Source organism: Vombatus ursinus, unplaced genomic scaffold, assembly GCF_900497805.2.
Source record: "Vombatus ursinus unplaced genomic scaffold, bare-nosed wombat genome assembly UNPS02014770.1, whole genome shotgun sequence".
Lineage (NCBI taxonomy): Eukaryota > Metazoa > Chordata > Mammalia > Diprotodontia > Vombatidae > Vombatus > Vombatus ursinus.
Genome location: NW_020954548.1, coordinates 14,915,919 through 14,941,074, shown reverse-complemented (window position 1 = coordinate 14,941,074; position 25,156 = coordinate 14,915,919). Strand labels below are relative to the sequence as shown.

At 38.4% G+C, this 25,156-nt stretch overlaps 1 protein-coding gene across 6 annotated transcripts in view; it reads right to left on the bottom strand.

Moving 5' to 3' along the window:
• FREM1 (FRAS1 related extracellular matrix 1) overlaps positions 1–25,156 on the bottom strand; it is a 161,590-nt gene that overhangs the window by 32,256 nt on the left and 104,178 nt on the right. For 4 of the 6 annotated variants that reach the window (XM_027863226.1, XM_027863228.1, XM_027863227.1 and 1 more), the window contains 4 exons: positions 20,112–20,376; positions 9,546–9,960; positions 4,495–4,696; positions 3,112–3,256 (listed from right to left, as the gene is read on the bottom strand). In XM_027863226.1, the coding sequence (XP_027719027.1) occupies positions 3,112–3,256; positions 4,495–4,696; positions 9,546–9,960; positions 20,112–20,376 (1,027 nt within the window). Of the gene's footprint in view, positions 1–3,111; positions 3,257–4,494; positions 4,697–9,545; positions 10,014–20,111; positions 20,377–25,156 lie in introns of those variants that run through there. The other 2 variants (XM_027863231.1, XM_027863230.1) reach the window with 2 other exon arrangements.

Genomic DNA, 25,156 nt, shown 5'->3' with positions numbered 1-25,156 from the left:
CTCCTCCCAAGCATTTCTTAAATCAAACATACATATATACACATATACACACATACATACATACATACATACATACACACACATATACAATTAGGTAGGAAAATCTCTCATTTTCCATCACTAAGGTTTTACTTGTTGCAGACAGTTGGCTAGGGGCAGTTCCACCATGTGACACCATAGGTACACATTACTGTTGATTTGGGTTAGGTATAGACTTTATTTCTCTACGATTGTCTATAGAGACATCTCCTGGCAGATCCTGAGATTGCAAGTCATGGTTTGAATGCTTTTCCGAAAAGAAAAGGGGGTGGAGGTGGGGGGCGGGGGTAGTGTGGAAAAATACTGCAGTCACTTGAACTAAACAAGGACATTTTTTAGACCCTTCTTTCCTAGAGGCAGATGATCACAGTCCTCTGTTCTCTGACAGTCAATGAAAGAACCTGGGACAAATGACTAGAATTGGTTGGGATAAATAATTACCATGAGAATTTTTTTTTTAAGGCAAAAGCAACCGGGAGGTGGCAGTCAAAGGGTCAAACTTGAGGACCTAGAGGGCCACATGTGGCCTCGCGGCCACATATTCCCCACCCCTGCTACAGACTTAAGTAAGTGATGAAAAAAATGTTAATAATACAGATTAAATGTTAATTAAATGTTAATAATGCAGATTAAATTTAAAAGTGTAATCATGTTCTCAGAAAGCTGACTGTTAAACATTACTAACATACCTCTATCTGTGTCTATCCCTCTTATACTAATTGTGTATATATCTAGCTCCTCTCCTCCCATCATATTATTATAATGTCTTTGAAGGCAAGACTTGTGTCATTTCTTAATCTTTCCATCCCCAGTGCTGAATAGGCCCTTTAAAAATATTGAGTTAATTAAATTAAATCAGTCAATCAACTAAAGAGCTTTTATGAATTGTCTACTATATGCCAAGCACTAAACTCGGCTCTGGGCATACAAAGACAAAAGCAAAAAGTCCATGCCCTCAAGGAATTTATAGTCTAGCTAGAAGTACAACATGTAAATATTTTGGCATATACAAAAGAGACATAAGACAATTTGGGGGGAAGGCACTTGTAACTGAGAGGACTGAGAAAAGGTTCACGTATAAGGTGGCAGCTGAGCTGAGTCTTGAAGTAAAATAGGGATTCTAAGAGGTGGAAGTGGATGTGAAGAAGGAGTACATTCCAGGCATGGGGGTCAAGCCAATGTAAAACCATAGCAATGGAGTGTCACGTATGAGGATCAGCAAGAAGGCTAGTTTGGCTAGACTGCAGAGCATGTAAAAGGAAGCCATAAGTAAGAAAGCTGGAACAGATTGAGGCTAGATTGTAAAGGACTTTAAATGCCAAGGAGGACTTTACATATTCAATCTTAGGGGCATTAGGGAGCCACTGGAGTTTATTGAGTAGGGGAACAACATAGTCGTACCTGTGTTTTAGGAAAATCATTTTGATGGCTGTTTGCAAAATGGATTGGAATGGGGAAAGACTAGAGACAGGGAGATCAATTAGAAAATTATTAAAATGATCAAAGCGAGAGGAGATGAGGACTTGATCTAGGGTGGTGGTTGTGGGGAAAGAAGGGAATGTATTTGCTATGGAGGTAAAAATAGCAATATTTGGTGACTGAATATTCAGAGTAAAAGTAAGGGGTTGAGGATGATTCTAGGGTTGTGAACTTTGGTAACCTAAAAGATGGGGAAATTCGAAATGGGGTAGTTTAGAGGGGAAAACATGAGTTGTTTTAGACATGTTGAGTTTGAGATGGTCCAGTAGCAATTTGTGCTAGTAAGACTGGAGCTCAAGACAGAGAACAGATCTAGAGATGCAGATCTGTGAGTCATTTGCATGAAGACAATCCTTAAAACCATGTAAGCTGATAAGGTCACTAAGAAAGAGTGGAGAAAGATGAGAAGGTCCAGGGCAGAGCCTTGGGGTATACCCATAGTTAGGAGGTATGACATGACTCACGACCAGCAAAGGAGACTGAGAGTAGCAGTCAGACAGGTTTGAGGAGAACCAGTAGCAACGTCATAAAAAACCCAGAGAGTAAAGAGTATCAAGAAGGAGAGGATGGTCAACCATGTCTAATATTGTAGAGAGGTCAAGAAAGAATTAAAGAGTATTATTTTCGTTAGCTCTGAGGGAGACAGTGGTTTGTTGTGGCTGAATCATATCAGTCATATCCCACTCTTTGTGACCCCATTTTGGGGTTTTCTTGGCAGAGATACTGGAGTGGTTTGCCGTTTCCTTCTCCAGATCGTTTTACAGATGAGAGACTGAGGCAAACAAGGTTGAGTGACTGGCCAGATTTGAACTCACAAAGATGAGTCTCCCTGATTCCAAGCCCAGTGCTCTATCTCCTACACCACCTAGCTGTGTGATGTTACCTACATTCTAAATGTCATACTTTTTAAAAAAAAAGTCTATTCATCCCTCTATTTTTAATTCCTTTCAACTCTCACAATACCCTAGGTCACAAAAGCAGTGCCTGGCTATTGTACTTGATTTTATTTTGGGGGTAGAGAGTTTGTCAGGGGAAGAAGGAGGGAAGCTTCTGTCAAATGGGATAAAATGCTGTCAAATAGGCCTCGCTAAAAACCGTTAAATACATAAATTAAAATATATTTATAGCATGATGTACAATGTCTCATTTTCCCCTTCATTCTTATTGGCCTGGGTATTTTAGAAAGACTGTAATTACCATAGTCCTAGAGTGACCTCTTGCTGCAAGATGTTATACAAGAGATTGGCTGACTCATAATTCCAAACTCTTATGTACTGCCAAGACAAGAAGATCCTAGCCATGGGGGTGGGGATGCATTCATATTTATGCATGGCACAAACCACTAGATATAACTTAATGATTTTTATGTCTCTTTACTTTGGAGAGCGAATGGTCTTCCTGCTGTAGGATAATAATAAAAAGGAAACCCCTTTTTACTGCTTTTCTCCACATTTCCTTGGATATGCTATGGAATGAACTGTTGAAACTTAACCTCTCACCTTAAACCTTTTGATCTAGTTCACCGAAATAGACTTCAAGTTTTATAGGCATCATACATGACAGGCTAACCTACTTAATACGAAAACAAATTACGTTTGAGGGGCAGCAGTATTTCCACTGGGGTCTGTGACTTGAAACTCCAAGTTATCCGAATTCATTTCCGACAATGGATTGATGACATAAAGAATGACTTTACTGTTTAGGTCCTTTTGACTGAATCTCTCTTGAATAAATTCACCTGAAAGTAAAGAATAAAGGAATTTTACACATTGGTTCAATAAGAATTAATAAAATGATATGGTTACTTGATTTTATGACAAAAATGTATTAAAGATCAATAAAAGAGGGAAACTGTGATCTAGTGGAAAGGGCCCTGGATTGGAAGTCAAAAGATCAGAGTTCTAATCCTAGCTCTGCCATTTATTAGTTGGCTGACTGTGGAGCTTTGTAAACCAGAAAGAACTACGGAAATGTCAACTACTGTTGTTGTTATTAACATCAATTTTCAAGAAGTTCCTACTACTTCAAGGACCATACATCAGACACAGAACTAATGCTTTAAAATTTTCATCATAATGTTCTGGGTTCCTGATGTCTACTACTGGTAATTTTCACTGGATGTCCCCCATGCCTGGAATTCTCTCCCTCTTCATTTCTGCTTCCTGGCTTCCTTAGCTTCCTTTGAGATCCAGCTAAAATCCTATTTCCTGTAAGAAACCCTTCCCTGTCCTTCTCTCTCTTGATTATTGTCAATTTATCCCATATATGTCTTTTATATATCTTGTTATTTACATGTGTCTCTCTCCTTAGATTGAGAGAAGGGATTGTCTTTTGCTTTTCTTCATATCCCCGAAGCTTAGCACAGTGCCTGGCACATAGCAGGCATTTAATAAATGTTTGTTGATTGACTGAGTCTCATTTCTTTGCCTCAGGAAAATTTTGCCTAGAGATCACTTTTATAAAAAGCAGGGCAGGAAGGAAACAGAAGGGTGTAGTAGAAAAATCTGCAATTCTGTGGCATTAGTATCATAATTCTCTGTGGCTTAGTACTTTGTTGTCTCTACAAGGTTAGAGGCTATTGGAAAAATCATCAGGCAACTAAAAATGACATTTTAAAATGAATTGACATCATTTAGAATTCATGATAGAAGTGCAAATAAGTCACAAACATGAATTTAGGTCTGACAGTGTACCTTACTTGGTACATATTACAATCTGGCCTCTGAAAAAGTTGTAAACAATAAACAGCTGTGACTCTGCATTTGTTTTTTCCATTCAAGATGGATTAGGGAAGCTTGACTTGAAACCCTCTTTAGTCCTAGTATTGATTTATAAACTGCATCTATCACAAAGCCTCAGGGACTGTTTACCAAATGGTCATGCACTTAATTAAATTACTCTCTAACACTCCAATCCTTGATGTGAGCCACTGGGTATTTTAAAATGAGCAATTAGAAGGATTGAGAAACCCGGTACCTGTTGTTGTATTTTCCAGATGTCCGTACTGGGGGCCTCGTAAAATCTTAAAGATGATTTGGTTGTCCTCTGTATCAGGGTCAGATGCCTTCAGGACTCGAGATGTTATGTAAATCCCATAGCAACCATTTTTCAGAAGCTCCACTTGGGAAGGGTACTTCAGATGTATGAGACGGGGAGCCTTTTTATCCAACTGGTCCACCTGAATTAGTATAGTTAGTTACATGGATATTTCCTGACAGGCTACATTCATGGCTCTAATAGTTTATAAGATTATAAGCTTCATCAGAGCAGCAACTGAATCTTATCTCAAATTTTTTATCTTCTTCTCTTCCCTTTCTCCAACACTTGTCTAGCAAAGCTTTCTTTCTACACACGGAACACAGAAGTGTTCGAAATATGTTGACTGAATGAGTACCTGAATGAATGATAATACAGATAACTATGAAGCATCTTTTATTCTAAGGTGCTGGATCATTCCTTCTCAATTTCTCCTTCCAAAGACCAGGAAGGGGTTGGGGAACATAAAAGGAATACAGATGTCTACTTGTTCCTGCCTTCTAGGTCTGCCTTCCTTTCCACATGTTAGCTCAAAAAGGAAAAATAAAAGGTGGTTTATGTAGTTTGCATGTTTTGTTATTTCTAACTGGTTACCTCATTGGATGGAACTTTCTTTTAGTATACCTTAATCTACAGTCAGAATTCAGCCCTAACCCTGGCCAGTCATATTGCTTTAGGGATATGAAAAGAGTAGGGTGAGAAGAAGTGGGGGCAAAGTGTGGCTGTATTAGCCAAAAATTCATAACCAATATTGGGTTAGGAGCATCACATTAGGCCCTCCCTGCCTCTAGATTCCCTCATATCGCAAAAATACTATAATCAAATGAATATTTGTTACAAGGGTTTTGCTTTCTCTCTTTTTTCAATGGGAATGGCAGAGCATAGGTGGGGGGAAAAAGAAAATAGATTTTTTTTTTCACTAAAAATTTTAAATTAAAAAAACAAAACAAAAAACAAATCACGGAACCACACAAAAATACTATAGTCAACTTAATATGCCAAGCCCAACAAGGCACTGGCACATATAAGCAAATAACAACAGAGTAAAAAAATATATACTAGTACTTCTATAATTGTGAGGGTTAGAAGAAGGAAAGCTTTTGTGGTGGGTGGGAAGATAGCTTGTCATTGGTAATCTCCAGGGATATTAGAGGTAATGGGGGATGGAAAAAGGGACAAAAGAAAAGGAGAATATTAGAGGGGGGGAAACCCCTGAACATAAAGAGAATTGATAAAGAAGATAAATACAAATTGAGTAGACCTCTTCTTTCTTTTGCTTTATATCCCCTCATTATCATTAATAATGCCTCTTGGCATTTACTGAATTTCATGTCCTGGATGACACATTTCTTTAAAAATGAATCTCCAGGTATAATATGCTGCAGGCCTGGATGTATAACATGCCCAGTTAAAAATATTTGAAAACAAGGCTTTCTTTGGAAGCCTGTATCCTAGTGATGACTCATGTTGGCTTGCCTGGAAATCTGCACAGAAATGCCAAATCCAGAGAAAGCAGCTATGTAGTGTGTGTGTGTGTGTGTGTGTGTGTGTGTGGTGTGTGTGTGTGTGTGTGTGTGTGTGTGTGTGTGTTGTGAAGGATGACTACAGGAATCAGTTATGGCATCTGAAAAAGACAAATACAAAATGCCTATAAAAGAATGTGTGGTTTTAAATGCCAGTATCAGTAAAGTACATTTGTCTCTTCCACTTGGCAAATCCATCAAGTCTGCCCTCAGTTAAACTGCTCCTTCAAATAAAAATCCACATTCTGAACTCTGTGAAGGCAGGGATCATACTTTAATTAAACTTTGCATTTCCCTTGCACTTAGTAAAGTGATCTTGAAATGTTGAAAAAATGAGCAAATAAAAGAATTAATTCATTCCAGAGTCCAAAAGATGAATTTGGACCACATACATCACTCACTGGTGGGTGTTACTTTTCTACTCGGCCAGAAAAAAGTCTATAAAGTCAAGAGACAATTGCAGAATCCCACAATTAGAAGAAACTGTAGGGACTGCCTGGTCCAACCTATACCTGAACAAGAATCCTTCATTCCTAGCAATTAGCAAACTGCCTGGCACATGGTAGGCATTTGCTAAGTGCTTGCTGCCTATCCTTCTTAGTCTCCTTTGTTGGATCTTCATTCAAATCATATCAACTAACTCTGGGTACCTCCTAAACCTCTATCCTGTCTCCTCCTCCCTTTGCTCTATACTATTTCACTTAGTGATCTCATCAGTTTCCATGGGTACAATTATCATCTCTACGCTGATGATTCCTAAATCTATATATCCAGCCTTAGTCTCTCTTCTGATCAGCAGTCACACATCCCCAGCTACCTCTTGGATACCTAAAATTGGATGTCCTGAAGGCATCTCAAATTCAACATGTCCAAAGTAGAGTTCATCTTTTCTCCCAAACCTTCCTCAATTCCCAACTTTCATATAATTGTCAGGGCCACCACCGTCCTCCTGGTTTCTTAGCATCCCATGATTTTGGGGAAATATCTTTTCCATTTGGACTCTGTGCTATATATTCTTCATGACAGTGAAGAAAACCTTTGGTGAGTATGCATCACCCTGTTTTATTCCTCCCTTGACAACCAGAGGGACACTATTCAATTAATTTAAAATCTCTTTTGTTATACTTCACATAATTTTAATATGCCTGGGAAATAATATATTAGAGGAGAACCTTTAAATTAACATTGATGCTACTGAAATGAATGCTTTTTATGATCCATAACCAATAATCAAAATGAAAATCTTGCAATATCCCCTCTTTTCAATTGATTACATAACTATAAAACTCTGATCTGCTGTAGTAATATGTGAAAGCTCATCTGTTTCCTTCATCAAATATGCCTTGATGCATATGTAGCCTAGTCTCAGAAATTTTGGAGAGGCAGGAACTTGGGCATGTAAGTGGGTAGTTACTGATATTTTCTCACTTGCCTTAGGGGAGTAATAATATGGTCTTAGATTTTGGGGGAGAGAGGAAACAAACAAAATAAGAGTTGAGTATCTCCACCTCCTCTCCATCATCCATTTCGTTATCTTATCTACATCAAGTTCTTATCCTTCTTTGAGTTTCCTCTCCCCCCCCCCATGCCAAATAACTAAAAAAAATTTTGGTTGTTCTTAGCATTCTCCACAAGTCTCAGATCATTCCACTTTTCTTACAGGATTATTTTATTCTCCAATACCTATCCTCACTTTAATCTTGTGTACATTTCTTTTTAAAATCTAAATTGATAAGCAGTTTTCTGTGAATACACATATGTATAGTTTTAGACAATCTTTCCTTTCCCTTCTCAATAGAATTATTTTTATTTGTGCTTTAAGAATATCATTCTTAAAAGGGATCTCATTCATTGAGTTGACCTTCCCTGTAGAATTTTAGTCCATGAGATCCTACATATTTCCCTTTTTTGGATCCTTTAAAATCTGCTCTCTCCAAATCTATCATGCATGCCTGACCATTCCTAGCTTTCTTCTATCAGAAATTCTAAGATGAAGGGATCACTTTCCTCACAAACTTCCTATCAATTCCACCCTAACAACCAATTCTTCCTTGTTGGTAAGAATGAGATCCAGAATAGAATTTCCCTTTCTTGGTTTTCCCAAGTTCGGAAAGATGAAATTATCATTAAGGTAAGCCAAGAACCCATGTGTCTTGGATTGGGATGGTGTGTCTTAGAGGAGTTATTAGTAGAGCACACCTCTGGGTGGGCCTCATCAGTAAAGCCTTCCCCTGCATCAACACTGTCAACTTCATTATACCTCCTCCCTTTCCGTTATACACCACTTAATGATCTTTCATCCCCTTTCATCTGTCCTCCTTCTAATAAGTACTCCAAGGTTATCTTTACCCCCTTCCTGTCTATCCAAATCAAATTTTTTTATATACCAGTCTCAGGCAAGAATTAAACAAAATAAAGTCTTTCCTCTTCTCCCCAGCTGGAAGTGAGTGTTCCCTCCTTAAATTTGACTAAATTGCTTTGTCTAAAATTGTCCTTTTCTCCTGTCACATTCTACCTTGCATCATACTTCTTTCTATCCATGCCATAGTTTCCATATTAGATTGTAGGATCCTTAAGGGAAAGGATTGGTTGTTTTCCATCCTTCTAACCCCAGTGCATAGGACTTTGCTTATTTTTAATATGTATTTGTTGAATCAAATTGTTGGATTAGTTTTAAAACCTTCAAACTAAAGGAAAAGTCAAACTAAAGAAGGTGATACATATATATATATATATATATACATATATATATATGTAATAGTTTCCCCTTTGTAACATCAAAGGAACTCTTACATACCTAATGCATTCCTTTATTTTTTTCTTTTTTTCACATAGGGTAATGTGTGATAAAGGAGCATCTACTTAACCAAGGCTTAGAATGAATAAAATTGAGAACCAGGTTATATTTGCTGCTCTTTGACTAATGAAATAAAACTTGCATTAAAAAGCCCTAAATTCATTCATTCATCATAAATTTATTAAGTAGTAGTAGATTGCCCCTGTGGGTCGACATCCTCATAAGGATTTCTAAGTGTTGCCATTCATCCTGTAGCTATACCCTTGGGACCTCTGGTTCTTTCCATCCATTCTATGACTCCTATGTGTGCTGTCTTCTCCAATTAGAGTGTAAGCTCCTTGATATCAGGAATTGTGTTCCTTTTCTATTTGTATCTGAGCACTTAGCACAATGTTTGGCACATAGGAAGCATTTAATAAATATTTTTTCATTCATTTACATGTGTACTGTGCACAGCGCAAAATTGAGAGTGATGTAACCCCAACATCCATTATTGTTTACATGGATAATTCTCAGATCACCGAATGTTTTCTTCAGAAACAGACCAAAAGCTCATAAAATGAAAGGCTATGTTCCCATGTTGGATTATACAATAAGACAGGGAAGCTTTCTTTTTAACTGACATAATCCTGGACCTAGCAGGCAGTGATTGGAGGACTTTTCATACTTGCCTGAATAGTAAAGGACACAGGTTCATTCAACACTCTTCCATCCACAACAAAGCCTTGATTTGTCCTATCAGTAGCCATAAAGGTAAACTGGTCAATCTGTGAGTTTCCTCCCAGGTGCCTGTAGGCCACATTCATGTTGTCCACTTCTTCTTGTGTGAAATTGTATTGTGTGAGAACCATCCCCCGAAGATAGAGCTGTCCATGCTGGGGGAGCTGGGACAAGAGGAAGGTGAGGTTCTCTGTTGGAGTGTCTGGGTCTGAAAGTTGCAGGATGTCTGGAGAGAGGAGCGCCATGGCACTTTCTGTTATTCTTAACCCCTTGTTCCTGGTCACCACAGGCAAGGCTTGGTCAAAAGTCTCCAGTGTGATCTCAAACACTCCGTGCTTTGTCCTTAGTCCATTGCTCACGATGAATCTGGCAAAGAGAGGCAAGGTAGCCTTCAGCATGGATGCTTGTTTCACCATCTACTGGAATGAAATGATAATACACACCTTTACTGAAGTGTTTGCCTTGAAGTGACTCTAAAATGAAAAAAAAAAATCAAAGACTTCTTCTCAAAGGAAGCCTTCTCACTATTAAATTAATAGCCCCATCTAAAGAGTCTCATTCATTGAGGTACAGTGGAAAGATCAAAGATACTAAGTAAGAAAGTTTCAATTCCACACTATGATACCTTACTACTTGTGTGACCTTGGTGAAATCATTTAACCTCCTGGCCCTTGGTTTCCTTATGTGTAAAATGAGGGGGTTAAACCTAAATGGCCTCTGAGAACCCTTTTACCTCTAGATCTATTTTGATATGATCTATACAGAAAAGTATTTGTATAAATGTATAATGTACATGTATAGATGGGTGTTGAACTGAATGGAACAGAACTGAACTTCCTTAAAACATGTGAATATAGACTCATAAAATAGAGCATCTTGTCTGACCATGCTATTTTTCAGACTATTCTACCAAATGAATGAAAGATAAGCACCCTCATATCTTCCTAGTGAGGGTAGGGGTGGGGATGGTTGTGTTTTTGTCTCCTGGGTATTCTTAATAAACCACTGACAGACCTGAATTGGGGCTAAAACCAGAAAGGTAATAAACAGAGTCAATCTAACTAATCCACTGTTCTCACTGTATTCTAACCATCAAACTGAATTCATCTATAAACTCATTGTGGGCAAAAACCATGTTTAATCCTTACTTGACAAATATCTAGAACATGGAGAAAGAATTGGAGAAAGAATTGTATAGTGGACTAAATACTGTATGATTTTAGGTCAAGTCACTTATCCTCTGTGGACCTTGGGTTCTTCATATATATATATATATATAATTGGGATTCATAATATTTGATATTAAGTAATTATTAATATCAGATAATATTTGCCATGTTGACCTCATAGCAGTCTATGAGTCTATGGGGGTGCTTGCTATAAATCAGCTCAGCTAAACCCTCTGCCAGGGTAGCATGCCTTCATATTTCATAGACTTGGAATGAGAAGGTACCTTAGAGGCTATCTAATCCAACCCTCTCAACCAAAGACTCAGAGAAAGAAAGTGATTTGCCCAAGGTCACACACGAAGGAAGGGAGCAGAGCCAAAATCCAACCCCAAGTCCTGTGACTCCAAATTCAGTACTTGTTCCGCAATTTTTCATTCTTTAGCTCTCCTGGAACCTTCGACCCTGCTTTGGATTCACCCCTTTGGCTGAGTAGCCTATAAACTAATTGGTCAGACTCAAAAATTCTGATGATATTCCCCTGGAGTTTGCATGCTTTTGTTTTCCCTTAGATACAAGTCTTTCTTGCTGGAATATGCAGAGCTCCCACCTTAGCCAGCTTCCCATAGACCATGACAGGGCAAAGAAGCTGACCCTGGCCACCATTACTGCAACCTTTGATATTCCAATGGAGGTAGGATTTCATTGATTTAGGCAATCCCACAAAACATACAGATTGCAACTCAATCATTCCATCTCACCCTGTGCAACTCCTTACTTCCATGACTTCCTACAAATTCTCTACAGGACATTCATTGAGGATCTTTTTGATTTCTTTTGACATCACATATCTTCTCTGTATCTCTCAACAAATATCAAAGGCATAAATGAATGGTCCATCAGTCATACCATAAACTTGCTGATGACTAACCCAACCTTTATTTCTGGTGATGTATTTCTCTAATAAAATTCTTTATGACACTTTTCCTACATAATTACTAGTGGGGGTAAAGGATCACCACTTCCTAACATGCACTCTGCATCCCTCCATTGCTCTTTAGGTGACCTGAAAGCCTGAATCCTTTGGAGACTATGGAATTTCATGAGTTGGGCATATGACATCCCTAAAGGAATATTGGTGCTAAAAATAAGCCTTTACTTGAATGACCTCTAGCTTGCACAGAGTGCTGGACCTGGCGTCAGGAACACTTGAGTTCAAATACAGCCCCAGACACTTAGTGGCTTTGTGATCCTCAGCACGTCATTTTAATCTCTGTATGCCTCAGTTTCCTCATCTGTAAAATAGTGATAACACCAGCACCTACCTCACAAGATTGTTGTGAGGATCAAACGACAATATTTATAAAGTGCTCTGCAAATCTTAAAGCACTATATAAATGTTAGCAATTATTACTAAAATTTGGGGTTACTAAAGCAATTGCCTAATGGCATTCTTAACACATTTCAGTTAACTTGACAAGATTAAACAATATATTTTCCATGTATCTCCTTCTACTTGAAGGCTACCATTTTATATCTTTTATCTTGATAGTTTGACTTGGGCTCTCTGCTACAGGGAATGAAAGGTTGGCATTTGAACCAAAAAAATAACTAACAAAATCCTAGAAGGGCCAGTCCTGGGATCACTAAAATCTACTCTGCATCCCTGACCTTCTGGAGGTCACCAAGGTTTTTTTTTCCTATGTTATGCAGGCTGTCCATCTAAAACTCCTCTCACTGTCTGGCATCACTGCTTGATGATCAGGGTCTGACCAACTTGTAAACAGGCACTCTGCCATCAGACAGATGGGAACAAGCGTAGGCAGGCCAGAGACCATATATGAGTAAGAAATATGTTTACTGAGGACCGTATTCCCAGCTGGGAGCACCAAGGCAGCTGTCAGAGCTGACCTCAAGCTCATGTGCCAACAGTGAGAGAGATGTGATAACTAACATTGCTAGGTCAAGTATAAAACTATGATGATACAAGTGACGGTGAAAAGTCTCCATGAACCAAGAATGCTATTTCTCTTACACCAAGATAGGTGTCAAACGTGTCTAAAGTAACATGTACAGTCAACTCATTCCCCATTATTAATTTTAAAAAATTTTAAATCCTCCTCTTTCAGTGTCTATAGATATAGTGGGGAAAATCTGCTCAAATTACAGCATAAAGTAATGAAAGTGAGATGAAACTGCAATACAAGATTTGATCACGGGATCACAGGATTGGACCTAGAACTCTAGACAGGGGTCATTTAATCCCAGCCACTTATTTTATGGACGAGGAATCTGAGGTCTCAATCCATTTTTATCTCCCAGTGGTTTCCCAGTGACTTCAAAGAATAACCCCTAAACACATTTAGGAAGTTTCAAAGCAATAAAGCAGGTGATTAAGAAAATTATCTTCCTTTCTCCAGGAAATGTATTGGTTGGTGCCATCAAGGCAGCATCTCTTTCTATATGGCCATTTTATTTATTCCCATTCACTATTCATCCTCCTCTCTATCCCCCTAGGGAAAGAGTCAGCAGCCAAGCTTACCATCATTCTCATGAAATCTGGGGGATGAATCTCAGATTTAGTTAGGGTTTGTGGCATGGTTTGATATCACCATTACCATGGTAAAGCGTTCAAGCTTTCTACATTTCCTTGGCAATGGAATTGGCTGAAGAATCTGCCATCTGTCATGGCATTTAGAAGATAAAAATGGAATCATAAACAGAGCCAGCTTTAAAAAAAAAAAAGGAGTAGAGCCTGCATGTCAAAATGGAGGACATTAGCATGTTCTTTTAGCGCCTGGCTGCCAGCATCTGCAGTCAGGTTGCTAATCACTCGGTGTCATCTGTCCCAGCGCATGCTGCCAAATCTTTCTTCCAGGCCAGCAGCACCAAACAATGCAGGAGAAATTTATGATTCAAAAAATATTTTTGCAGAAGGCAAAATCTGATCATTAAATTCCCCTATTTAATTAATGTTGCCATTCCTTACGCTAAAAAGGAGATGAGGGGGGAAAAAAACCTTAAACTCTCTGCCACAGAATTTATCTCCTCTACCCATCCAAATTCCTTGCCAAATTCTAACAGCAAGCAGAATAAATTTGGGTGATTAGACTAGTTGCATATATTTAATTTTTAAAAAGCATCACCATCATACTTTCATTAAAACAGGCTTTCAGCTTTGGTTTAGTGCCACTTGACAAACAGCATGGCGGTGCACTATTGGGTTAGTGAGACAACAAGATTAAAAATATGAGTATTGGGCAGATGCTAGACTCTTGCATTATAAATATGCAAGGTTACCAACCAAACATCAAAATGAGACATAGAAGGTGTTTCTTCAAATGATTCCATTTTAATTCTCTCTCCCCAACTTTAAAAAAAAACCATTATTGCCTCTGGCTATAGGGTAGATGCTACATCCTGGGCAAAAATGATAGGAGAGGAGTCAAGAAATTGAAATAGAATGAACAGAGAGCTATTTGCTCTGAGGTATTCTCTAACTCTAAACACAAATGATTTTTAGAGCTAGAACATAGAGATTTCTCTTGTTCAGCTCTCTTGTTTTACAGATGAGACAGCTAAGTGACTTATATAAGCAGTTACTTGCACAAGGTCACCCAGGTAGGGAATAATAGAGCTGGGATTGGAATCCTGCCCTCCTGACTTCAAGGTCAATATTCTTTCCCTTATGCCAGACCTCTATCTTAAAGCTCATATGGCTGCTGAGCCAACCATGGAAGTAACTTTTTTCTACATGAAAAGTTCATTATTAACTTCTAAATTTTGTAGATTTTTCTTATCCCAAAGACAACTATCTTTTCTCCTCTTTCCCCAACATCCTTCTCTCCCTCCCTGCTCTATCATCTCTTTCAACTCCCAATCTTTCACCCCCCCCAGCCCCTGACATACACATAAGTTCATTCTTTATACATCATTTTTCTCATTGCATAATTGAACCTAAATATAGTGTCATCTTTCCTTTGTCCACCTCAAGCCCAAAATTTGCAGGATCACAGGATTTAGAACTGGAAGGGATCTTAGAAATCATTCAACTGAATTCAATAAAAAAAAAAAAACTGAACTGTTTTCTTAATGTATCTCTCCCCTCCTCCTTCCAGACAGCCAGCCCTTTTAATCCAGAATTAATTAAAGAGGAAGAAAAGTTCAGCAAAACTAACCAGTATATTGAAAAAGTCTGACATTATATGCAATGTTCCATAAGCATCAACCTTTTCATTTTACAGAAGAAGAAAATGAGCCATAAATGGCAGAAGTAACTTGCCCAAATCACAAATGGTAAAATCAGAGTTGGAACCCAGGTCCTTTGACTTTCAGTCTTGTGTTCTTTTCAATGTACTATGCAATATCTTTTTGCTTTGAGATCTTTATGGCTAGGCATTATATCTGTCTCTTCCTACATCTCTATGACTTAGGAAAACAGCAAAATATTTATTATTCACTGGCCAACTCCCACTTTTTCAGAACATGGACTCATCAAAAGTCCATTTCATGGTGTCCTTCACAAACAAGTCAAGTATGAAAACAGAAAATTACCAATGAAATTCTGTTGTCAGTCAAAAGTCAGTCCTGAAATTCAGAGGTGAGTATAAATACAGACAGATCCTACGTCTAATTGCTCCTTTCTAGAGGCAGGGAGGTAAATTCAGAGCCAAGCTAGCATGGAGGTACCGTAGAATTGTAACTTCAAAGCTGGAAGGAACTTCAGAGGTCATAGGGTCCAAACCCCTCCTTTTATAATTAAGGAAACTGAGACCCACAGAGTTTAATTGATTTGCCTAAGATCAAGAATTCTTGTAACAAGTCCAGAGCTCTATCCATTATACCACACTGTCTCTAGGACCTTATTCTAAGGCATGATATGGAGGTGGGGGGTGTGTGGGGTTTACACTTCCTCCCCTGGAGGGGCTGTCTCTGCATCTTGGCTCACAGCCCAATGCCTGCCATTGGGAGTCCTGCTTCTAGTTCCTGGCATTGTGGTGCATTTCTTATAGAGTCATCTTGCCTCTCCAGCCCCAGAGGGGTAACGGTTAGATTGATGATCTCCTCTCCCTCGGTAATTGCATCAACAATTTGACTGTCCCTGTTGCTTGTCCCTTTACTCCTACTTCTGCTCCCACCCTCCAATCCCCCCCCCATCCTATCTCCAATCTAGAGTTCCTGTAGCTGGGTTTGTTTCTCTAAAGTATTTGTCTTATTTCTCCATTACAGAACTTTTCTGATGCCTTTGTCATGACATCAGAATATGTATAACATAACATGCCGTCGTGTTATACAGAACCTCAGAGTTCAAAGGGATCTCAGAATTTGTCTAGTCCAAACCAAAGAGGGACAAAAACTCCTGTTCAAAAAAAAAAAAAAAACCCAGGAAGTTCTCATCCAGCCCTTGTCTGAAGACCTCTTTAGTGACGAGGAACTTCTTTCTTCCAAAGACACCCATCCTACTCAAGGATAGTAAACTCTTTGTTAGGAGTATTTCCTTAGCTCAAGCTTAAATCTGCCTTTTTGCAACTTCTATCCTATTTCAGCTATTGCTCAAAGTTATGCCCTTTGAGGCCAAGAAGACCAAGTTCAATCCCCCTTCCCCATGAGTGACTTTTGAATGTTTGGAGACAGATCGTGATTCTGGCTTTGCCATTTGCTATATGCGTAACTGTACGCAAGTCACTTCATCTCCGATTCTCAGTTTCCATAGCTAGAAAACAAGATGAACTAGTATAAGAAGAAAGAATACTAGATTTGGAGTTCAAAATCCAGATCAGTCACTTATTTGTTGCAGGACTGTGGTCAGATCACTTTATCTCAGAGCCCCAGTTCTGTAAACTGGAAGATGAGGAAACAGTGTTTGCCATCAGCCTCACAGGGTGGCTGGGAGGATCATGAAAGGTATGTGAGAGTTTAAAATTTAATTTAAAATTTACAGTTTCAACCTGAAAAATGCTTTGTGAATTTGACTGTTCTTATCATTGTTATTATCATTATTGAATACTCTAACCTCCAGGCCCCAGATAGCTCAACAAAGTAAGGTCTAATTTGTGTGAACTTGATCCATCCAGCATTGGGGATCATTCAGACAGCTTAGCCTGAAATTCAGTCTTGCTTATCAAACCGTTTCTTAGGAGAGTCAATTTAATAGTGTAAACCAGGATATAGGGGCATTGCTTAAAATACTTTAAAAAAAAAGGCCTGTTTTCTATCACTTCAGAACTTCTTATATATAAACAATAAATCTCCTAACTCCAGATAATTTTCTCTATTAATTACACGAAGTCTCCTATAGATGCCAACTAGGCAATTCTTTTGTTGGTATAGCTTGAATAATTATACCAACTTAAAGTTATAATGTTAATTTTAAAATATGGTACTCCCCATGTCCCCCAATTAATTGCTTGAAATCATAGGATCACTGCATCCTAGACTTTAAAAACTGGAATGTGCCTTCAAGATCATCTAGTTTAAAGTCCTCATTTTACAGACGAGGAAACTGAGGCCCAGAAAGGTTCCGTGATTTACCCAAAAGTCACACTAGGCAGCAAGTAACAGGGGAATTCATTAAGGACTTATGGTATAGGCAACAACTATTTCGCAATGCTTTGAACTTTTCACCATTCTTATAATTCAACGCTGTCTAATTAACACCTTTGCTTCACTTTTCAACATGGGCAATGACCCAGAGAGGCAGCAGGAGGGGGTGACTGTACCAGCTGGTGTTAAAGAAAAAAGCCCTGAAGCTGAGGATGCATTCAATCAGTTTAGGAACATCAGCCACCATCACCCACAAAGGAGCGTGGCTAGTCCTCTCTCCAGCTTCTGCAGGCCCCTCAGGCTACACTTTTGTAACTTCTTTTCCTTTTCCACGCTGCCCTCAGTGCTGGAGTGGGGGGGGTGGCGGCGCTGGTGGGGGTGGGGCAGGATTAGACAAGAACATGAACAAAGGAAACAAATTCAAGAGGTTGATCTTGGAAATTTTTAGTGATGCCTTCAAATGCTTAGATGCTACAATTTGTTTTCTTTGTTTTGTTTTTAACAAGCAAGACCAATCCAATGCTCTTATCTCTGCTTGTTAGAGGGGAATCCAGAAAGAGAAAAACGGGGTATCACTTCAAACTTCCTTTAAAAAAAAGAAAGCCTGACTGCCTAAATCATCCCCACCCCAAAGTCCTTCTGTATTCTCAAGTACCAAGGAAAATTACTGTTAATTAAGTGTTTCATGGAATCATATTGTAACTTAAACCTGCATTGTCTTGGCAATTCTGCCTGCCTGGGATTCATGCAATGCCACGACGTCAGAACAATCAAAATTGTAGTTGACCCAGAGCGGAATAGAAAGACATCTTGAAAGGTGTGGGTGAGGAGAGAAGGGCTTTATAAATGGATGCAAAATATCAGAAAAAGTGTAAATTACATCATACATTACATCATGACTGGAGTCATGTGAGAGATAACAGATGGACTGCCCATGTGCCACACTGGCATCCACAAAATTTTAAAAATCAAAATGAAATAAAGTAGGGCCTCCAGCTCACTGAGTAGGTCGCCTCTGGACGATTTACAGAAAGACCAGCACATTAATTATACAGGATGAGAAGACCATCCTAGGATCATAGGTCGAGAGCTTTAAGGGACCTCAACAGCATATTATTCAAACCCTTCCCTTTTTTTTTCCAAACAGAGGAGAGACCTAAGGCTGAGGGAAGAAAGACAATTTATCCAACCTCACGCAGACAAGCTCAAAGAGGAAGATGTTATCCCAGGTCCTCTGACTGCAGAATCAGTTCTTGTCCTCCTTTGACCATGCCGTGTAAAGGGGTTTCAGTTCGCACAGGTGGAGGGAATACCCACACTGGTCTTCAGACCAGACCACTGATTCCTCCCAGCTGAGAGCATCAGAGCAGCTGTCAGTGAAGACCTCAAGCTCATGTGCCTGCTGTGAAAGAGATGTGATTGCTGATACCCCTGAATGAAATATTTAAAACTGATCATGTAAGTAACAAATGAAAAGTTTCCATGAAAATTAGAATTCTATTTCCTTTGTTCATATTAAGTCAGGCCAAAGGTCAGAAGTAATGTCTATTAATCAATCCATGTCCCCAGGTTAATTAAAAACACTTAAGAAGAAAAAAAAAAACCTCCTCACTTTAAACCTCCTATAAATGCCTTGTCGAAATCTGTTCAAATGAATCTCAGCAACACAAGTAAGAGATGAAGTTACTAGATACTATTTGGGCATAGAACTAGAGCTAGAACCCTAGAGAGGGTCATCTAATCCCAGCCCCTTTATTTTAAGGATGAGGAAACCAAGGCCCCAGCAAGTTCACTTCTCAAAGTTCTTCCAGTGACCAAAGAATAACCTCTAAACATATTTATGAAGTTTCAAAACAAGAAAGCTCGTGATAAAAATGATCTCCTCTTTCCAGGAAATGCTGCTCTCCTGGTTCTTCTCATGTTGTCCGACTGCTCTTTCTTGGTTTCTTTTGCTGGTTCATCTCTTTCCTATGCTCTAAGCATAGGTGTCCTAGACCTTCTCTTCCACCTCTACGCTTTCTCACTTGCTTGTCTCATCTACTTCTATGGATTCAAATGATCACCTCCATGAAGGTGAGCCCCTAATCTTCATGCCCAGATCTGATCTTTCCCCCCCTTAATTCATTTCACATCTCTGTCTGAACATCCCACAAGCACCTCAAACTCAGCATGCTCAAAACTCATCCTCCTTTCTCCAAATTTCACTTTTCCTATTTTTCCCACCACAATCCTCCTAGTCACCAAAGATCAAAACCTCATCCTTGTCTCTGCCCTCTCTCTCATCCCCTAAATCCAATAGATGTGGAAGGTCTATCAATTTCTACATCTCTTGCATCCATTCCCTTCTCTCCACATTCTCTACAAGCCTACTTTAGACCCCTATCATCTTTCCCCACCCTTGGATTACTGTAATAGCCTCCAAACTTCAGAAGGAAGGTTTTATTAAGCACCTACTATATGTCAAGCTCAGTGCTAGGCACTTTACAAATATTATCTCATTTGATCCTCAAACAACTCTGACAAGTAGGTGCTATTATTATCAGCATTTTACAGTAGAGGCAACTGAGGCAGAGTTTAAATGATTTGCCCAGGGTTACACACCTACTAAGTGTCTGAAGCGGGATTTGAACTCACGTCTTCCTGATTCCAGGCTCAGCACTCTATCCACTGTGCCACCTAGTTGCTTTCAGCTAGGTGTCTCCATTCCTAGCTACATGGCTGTTCTACTGCTGAGAAAGGACCTCAAAAATATTTTCCTTATCCCGTCACTCTCGGGAATAAGTATTTAAAGGCTGTGATGGGACTCACCTGAACATGTCATTCGGAACAACTGCTTTGCTTTTGTGTACATAGCAGACTTGCTGACCTGCAATATCCATCTGGTTGAAGCTTGTGATAGGGACTCCGGGATAGCTGATGTATTCCAACTGGCCATACTGAGGTGGGGACGTGATTACAAAAAAAAGCTCTTCTGGCTTATCTGTTCCATCAGCAGCTAAGAGGGTAGAGGTAGTCAAGAAGGCTCTGTCCCCTTTAGACACTACCAGTGGTTTGGACAAGACCGCAATATCACCTGCAATGGAGAAGCCTGGTTAAGAACTCTATTTTAAAACTCAAACATAGGGTCCATGTGTTTTTAAAGGATCTTAGGCATTAAATGATTTTTTTCTTACACAGAATCAAATAATTGTGCGGTTAGAACATCAAGTCAAACAAGTATTCTGTGGAACTATAAAGTGGATTGGCAAGGTCTCAGCAAGGGTTCTAGGAGGGATGAGGATGAACAGCAAAAGATTGGAGAATTGCAAAAACACTCATAAAGAGACTATACACTGAGCAAAAGTTCTCAAAACATATCTCTGCCATGAGGACTTGTCTGAGTGAAAGTGTATAGTTTTTTTCTTCCTTTCAACATTACAAGAATGGAGCCCTAGATCAGGCCAGCTGTTCTCCAAGGCTTACATATCCTTTATTTACATTGTGCAGATCAAAACTGGTCACAGTAGTCTAGGATATGGCCAGTGCTGAGTATAATGGGAGAACTGCTTTATGGCTACTCTTGGTATTGTACTTTCCTTTTTTTATCTGGAGAGATGCTTCTAAATCCTATTCCAGCGCCACATCTGTACCTTTGGAAGGACATAAAGTACTCAAATCAAGTCATTCTTGTTCTTATGTTTGCATAGCTTATTTATACTCAATAAGTGTACCCCACTACATTTGCCTTTATTAAATACTATACTGTCAATGTCCTCTTTCATCCCCTACTCTCAGTGGGCAACTTTGCCTTCTATTCTACTGGGAATGTTAAGTCTATCACAACAAGAATTCTATCAGTTCTCCTCTCTACACCGTGCTAAACTTTTCAATAACCACATACACCATCTATCCCTTCCCTCTAGTTTCAAAAGAAATATAGACCTTGTTGCCAAGGCTAAAGACTTCATCTGAACATTCATTCTCCTTCCTTGGCTTTGGTATCATTGTACTTTCTTGTTCACTCTTTCCTTGTTATTGTATCTTATCTCACAGATTCAATTATTATGAGGATGGAGATCCCACATCTCTATCTCCCCACCAACCTCCTCCCAGATTTCTAGTCCTCTAACTGCCTTCTGGAGATTGTTTCCTAGATGTCTAGCCAGCACTTTAAACTGAAATGCCCCAAACTGAACCCCCTTTCTTCTTCCCCCAATAGTCTCCTTTCCACTCCATTCTTCTATTTCTGTTGATGGTACCATTATTCTCCCAGTCACCCAAGCTCATAACTTTGGTGTTATCTTTGATTATTTCCTCTTCCTTTCCACCTCTCAGTCTCTACATACAACCAGCTGACAAATTCTTTTGATCCTGCCTTCACAATATCTCAAATTTATTTTCTCTTCTTTTCACTTTGACATCAACCATCCTAATTCAGGTGTTCATTTTTGCCTCTAAATCTCTAGACTACTGCAAACAGCCTTTTATTCAGTCTTCCTCTCCTTATATTTCACACTGCTGTCCAAATAATCATCTGAATGCCTTCCTCTGATCACGTCACTAGTCTCCTGAAAATCTTTTAGCAGTCCCATATTGTTTATGAAATAAAGCACAAATTCCTGATCTTGGCATCCAACGTCCATTATAATCTGACTCCAGGCTATCAATTCAGCTTATTTCATACTATTCACATATTCTACATTAGAGACAAACTGAACTACTCTCCAATATCTGGTCTTATGCTGCCCTCTCTCAACTCTGTGCTTTTGCTCATTCTATCCCCTAAGCCTGAAACAGTGCAGCAAACAGCTGATTAAGAAGATGGTGGCTGAGAATGAGATTTAGATTTCTAGACCATGGCTTAAAATATAGGATTGAGGGGCTCTTGGTTGGAAAGGAGTGGATAAAATAAGGTCTGCAAAAATGTACTTATCAAGAGTCTTGAAAATCTAATCAAAAAAGATTATTTTAAGCTAAAAAGGATGGGAATAAAAGAAGGCATAGATACAGATACATATATACAGACACCATATATACATATATATATATATATATATATATCTGTGTGTGTGTGTATATATGCAATAATCTAGATACCATAGATAAAAAAGGATAAACATCAGTACAAACACCAATAAATTCATAGGAGACCAAACCTGAGAAAGGAGCCAGTAGTGAAACTCTTGGCCCCAGGAACTTATGCACAAAGTACTGGTAAATAAAATATTAATATAATATTCAAAGTATACATTAATAATAGACACTAATATAGTGATTTTATGTTTGTAAAGCTCTTTTTATACATTTAATCATTTGTTTCTCAAAATAACAATGTAAGGTAAGAGCTATTACTATTTCTCATTTTAAAAATGAAAGAAGTAAGACTCAAAGGTTTTAAATGACTAGCTCAGAGTCATACAGCCAGTGAGTGAATGAAGTGGAATATGAACCTAAGTCTTCCTGATTTCAAAGCCAGGATTCTATGCACTAGAAGATACAGACCAATAAACAAGGTAAACTAGAGATTCTAACACAAAAAGGCAAATTTAACCTCACAAGTATCACTGAGACTTGGTAGGATGGGGCTTATGTCTGTAATAAGACTCTGGAAGGTTATACTTGATTCAAAAGGAACTGGTTAAGTACAAATCATTCAGAGCATATTAAGAAGTTATACTTCTGTGGGAAAGTCCAGGAAGCAGTCATGGGAAGCATGATGGAAAGCATTTGGATGCATATCAATGGAGGCAAAACAGGGACATTATGGTCATTGGATTATACTAAAAACCATTTGGACAGAATAACTAAATGCCAGAATTAGGATCCAAAAAGATTTCAACAGGCTAGAATGTTAGGCAAAAGAGAATAAGATGAAATTTAATAGAATCTTACAGTTAGGTTTGAAAAAGCAACAAGATGGGCAAGGATAGCCATTTAATAGTTCATCTGAAAAAGATCTGAAGGCTTTAATGGACTAAATGTTCAGTAGATCTTAACAGTATCACACAGTAGACAAAAAAAAAGTAAAGAGAATTCTGCTACCACACCTGGAATGTTTTTAGTTCTAGATGCCTCATTTCATGAAGGATATTGATTATCTGGAGAACATCCCAAAGAGGGTAGCCAAAATGTGAAGGACCACAAGATCATATACAGTGAACCCTGTCTTTTCACCTTTTGTAAAACTACAATGAAAATACTATTCTTCAGTCATATGATTCATTCATGCATGCATTCAATAAACATTTATTAAGTGTCTGCTGTGTACATAGCACTGTGGGAACCACAAAGTTCAGGCAAGATACAAGCTCTATTCTCATGGAGCTTACCGTCTAGTAGGGGGATAAAGCATAGATCACAGGTTAACTAATGACCTACATAAAATGGAAAATTCCTGTGCAAGTTGATTTGCAGGAAAACATTTTGCTTCTGTGTTGATTCAGTATCCTTTCCCCCCAAAATGAAAGCCATTCAACTCAACCCATTTTCCTTTGTCTTTTAGGTTCCCAGAAATTGAAATCAAATTTAATGCTAAACTGTGGTCATCTGCTCCTCTTATATTTCTAGTAAAACCAATTCTTATTTTGACTCCTACGGGAATCTCTAAAGAGAGTCTCTCTTTGACTTTATAATATATTGCCCATTTGGTTTAACTTGTATCTGCCTCATTCTTTTTGAAAATCGTTGGGATAAAAAATTCAAATAAATCATGGAGTAACTGAATTTATTAAAGTTCATAGTGACAGGATTCAAAGCCAGATCATAGGATTTAGAGCCAAAATGGAACTTAGGGATTTCTCTAATCCAATTCACTCACATTACAGTGAGTAAACTGAGGTCCAAAGAGCACTTAGTTTCTTGAAAAATCCAGGAAAAAAGGTTAGAATTATAAATTATATGAATTATTAGTTTTATTATAGCTAGAGGGTTACATTATTCAAAATGGAGTACAAAATGCTCTTATCTAACTACACACTTCAAATATAATGAGTATAAATCAGAACTGTTAAGGATTCCATTATTCAGGTACCCCATTTATAGGAATCATTTCTGAAATTATCACATTGGCTAGCCTGACTGATATCAACAAATTTCATAATATTTTTAAAAATAAGTTTTAGTATATTTTCCCCATTGTCTGATTTATTTTCTTGATCACCATTAGCTAATGGACTTAACGGTAATGAGCCATTTATCTGGCACTGCCAGGGAGTAAGCTGTTCTAACCAAATGCATTTTCCAGATAATGGAATCTTATTCCATCAAAATTTTAAGCTATTTTAATAAAAAAAATTCTAAAATAGATCACAAACATGCCTGCCTTTGGAAACTGAATATGGCAGATGCTTTTTTTTTTTGATGACTAAGCTCATCATTGCGTCACCAAGTATTACAGATGGTAGGATATCTCAGGATCTGCTGAGATATGTTGGGACTGTGTGATCCCAAGATTCCTGTCTATTATTGAACTCTTGTGGCTGCTTTTCTGTTTTCTTCATGATTAAGCTCTCAGTTGCCACTCCCTGTTTCTAGCAGCCTCTTTTCTTTCTCTTAGTTCGCAGCTTATAATCTATAATGGATTGTACAACAGATACTAAGCATCCAAAGACAAAAATGAAACAGTCCCTGACCTCAAGAAGCTTATTTGAATTGTTTACAAAATATGAATAAAGCTGATAAGCTCCTTTTTGAGTTTAGTGAACGTGCTTCTTTGAATTGTAAACATTATGTGATATCCTTTTTGTTTGTGCAAGCCTGTCTGCTCCCTTCCCTGGTCTTAGTTTGCATTCTGGAAAGTTGGGGTTGTCAGTTATGTCAATAAATAATTATTTATTAAGTTACTACTAAGTGCCAAGTGCTGAAGATACAAATAT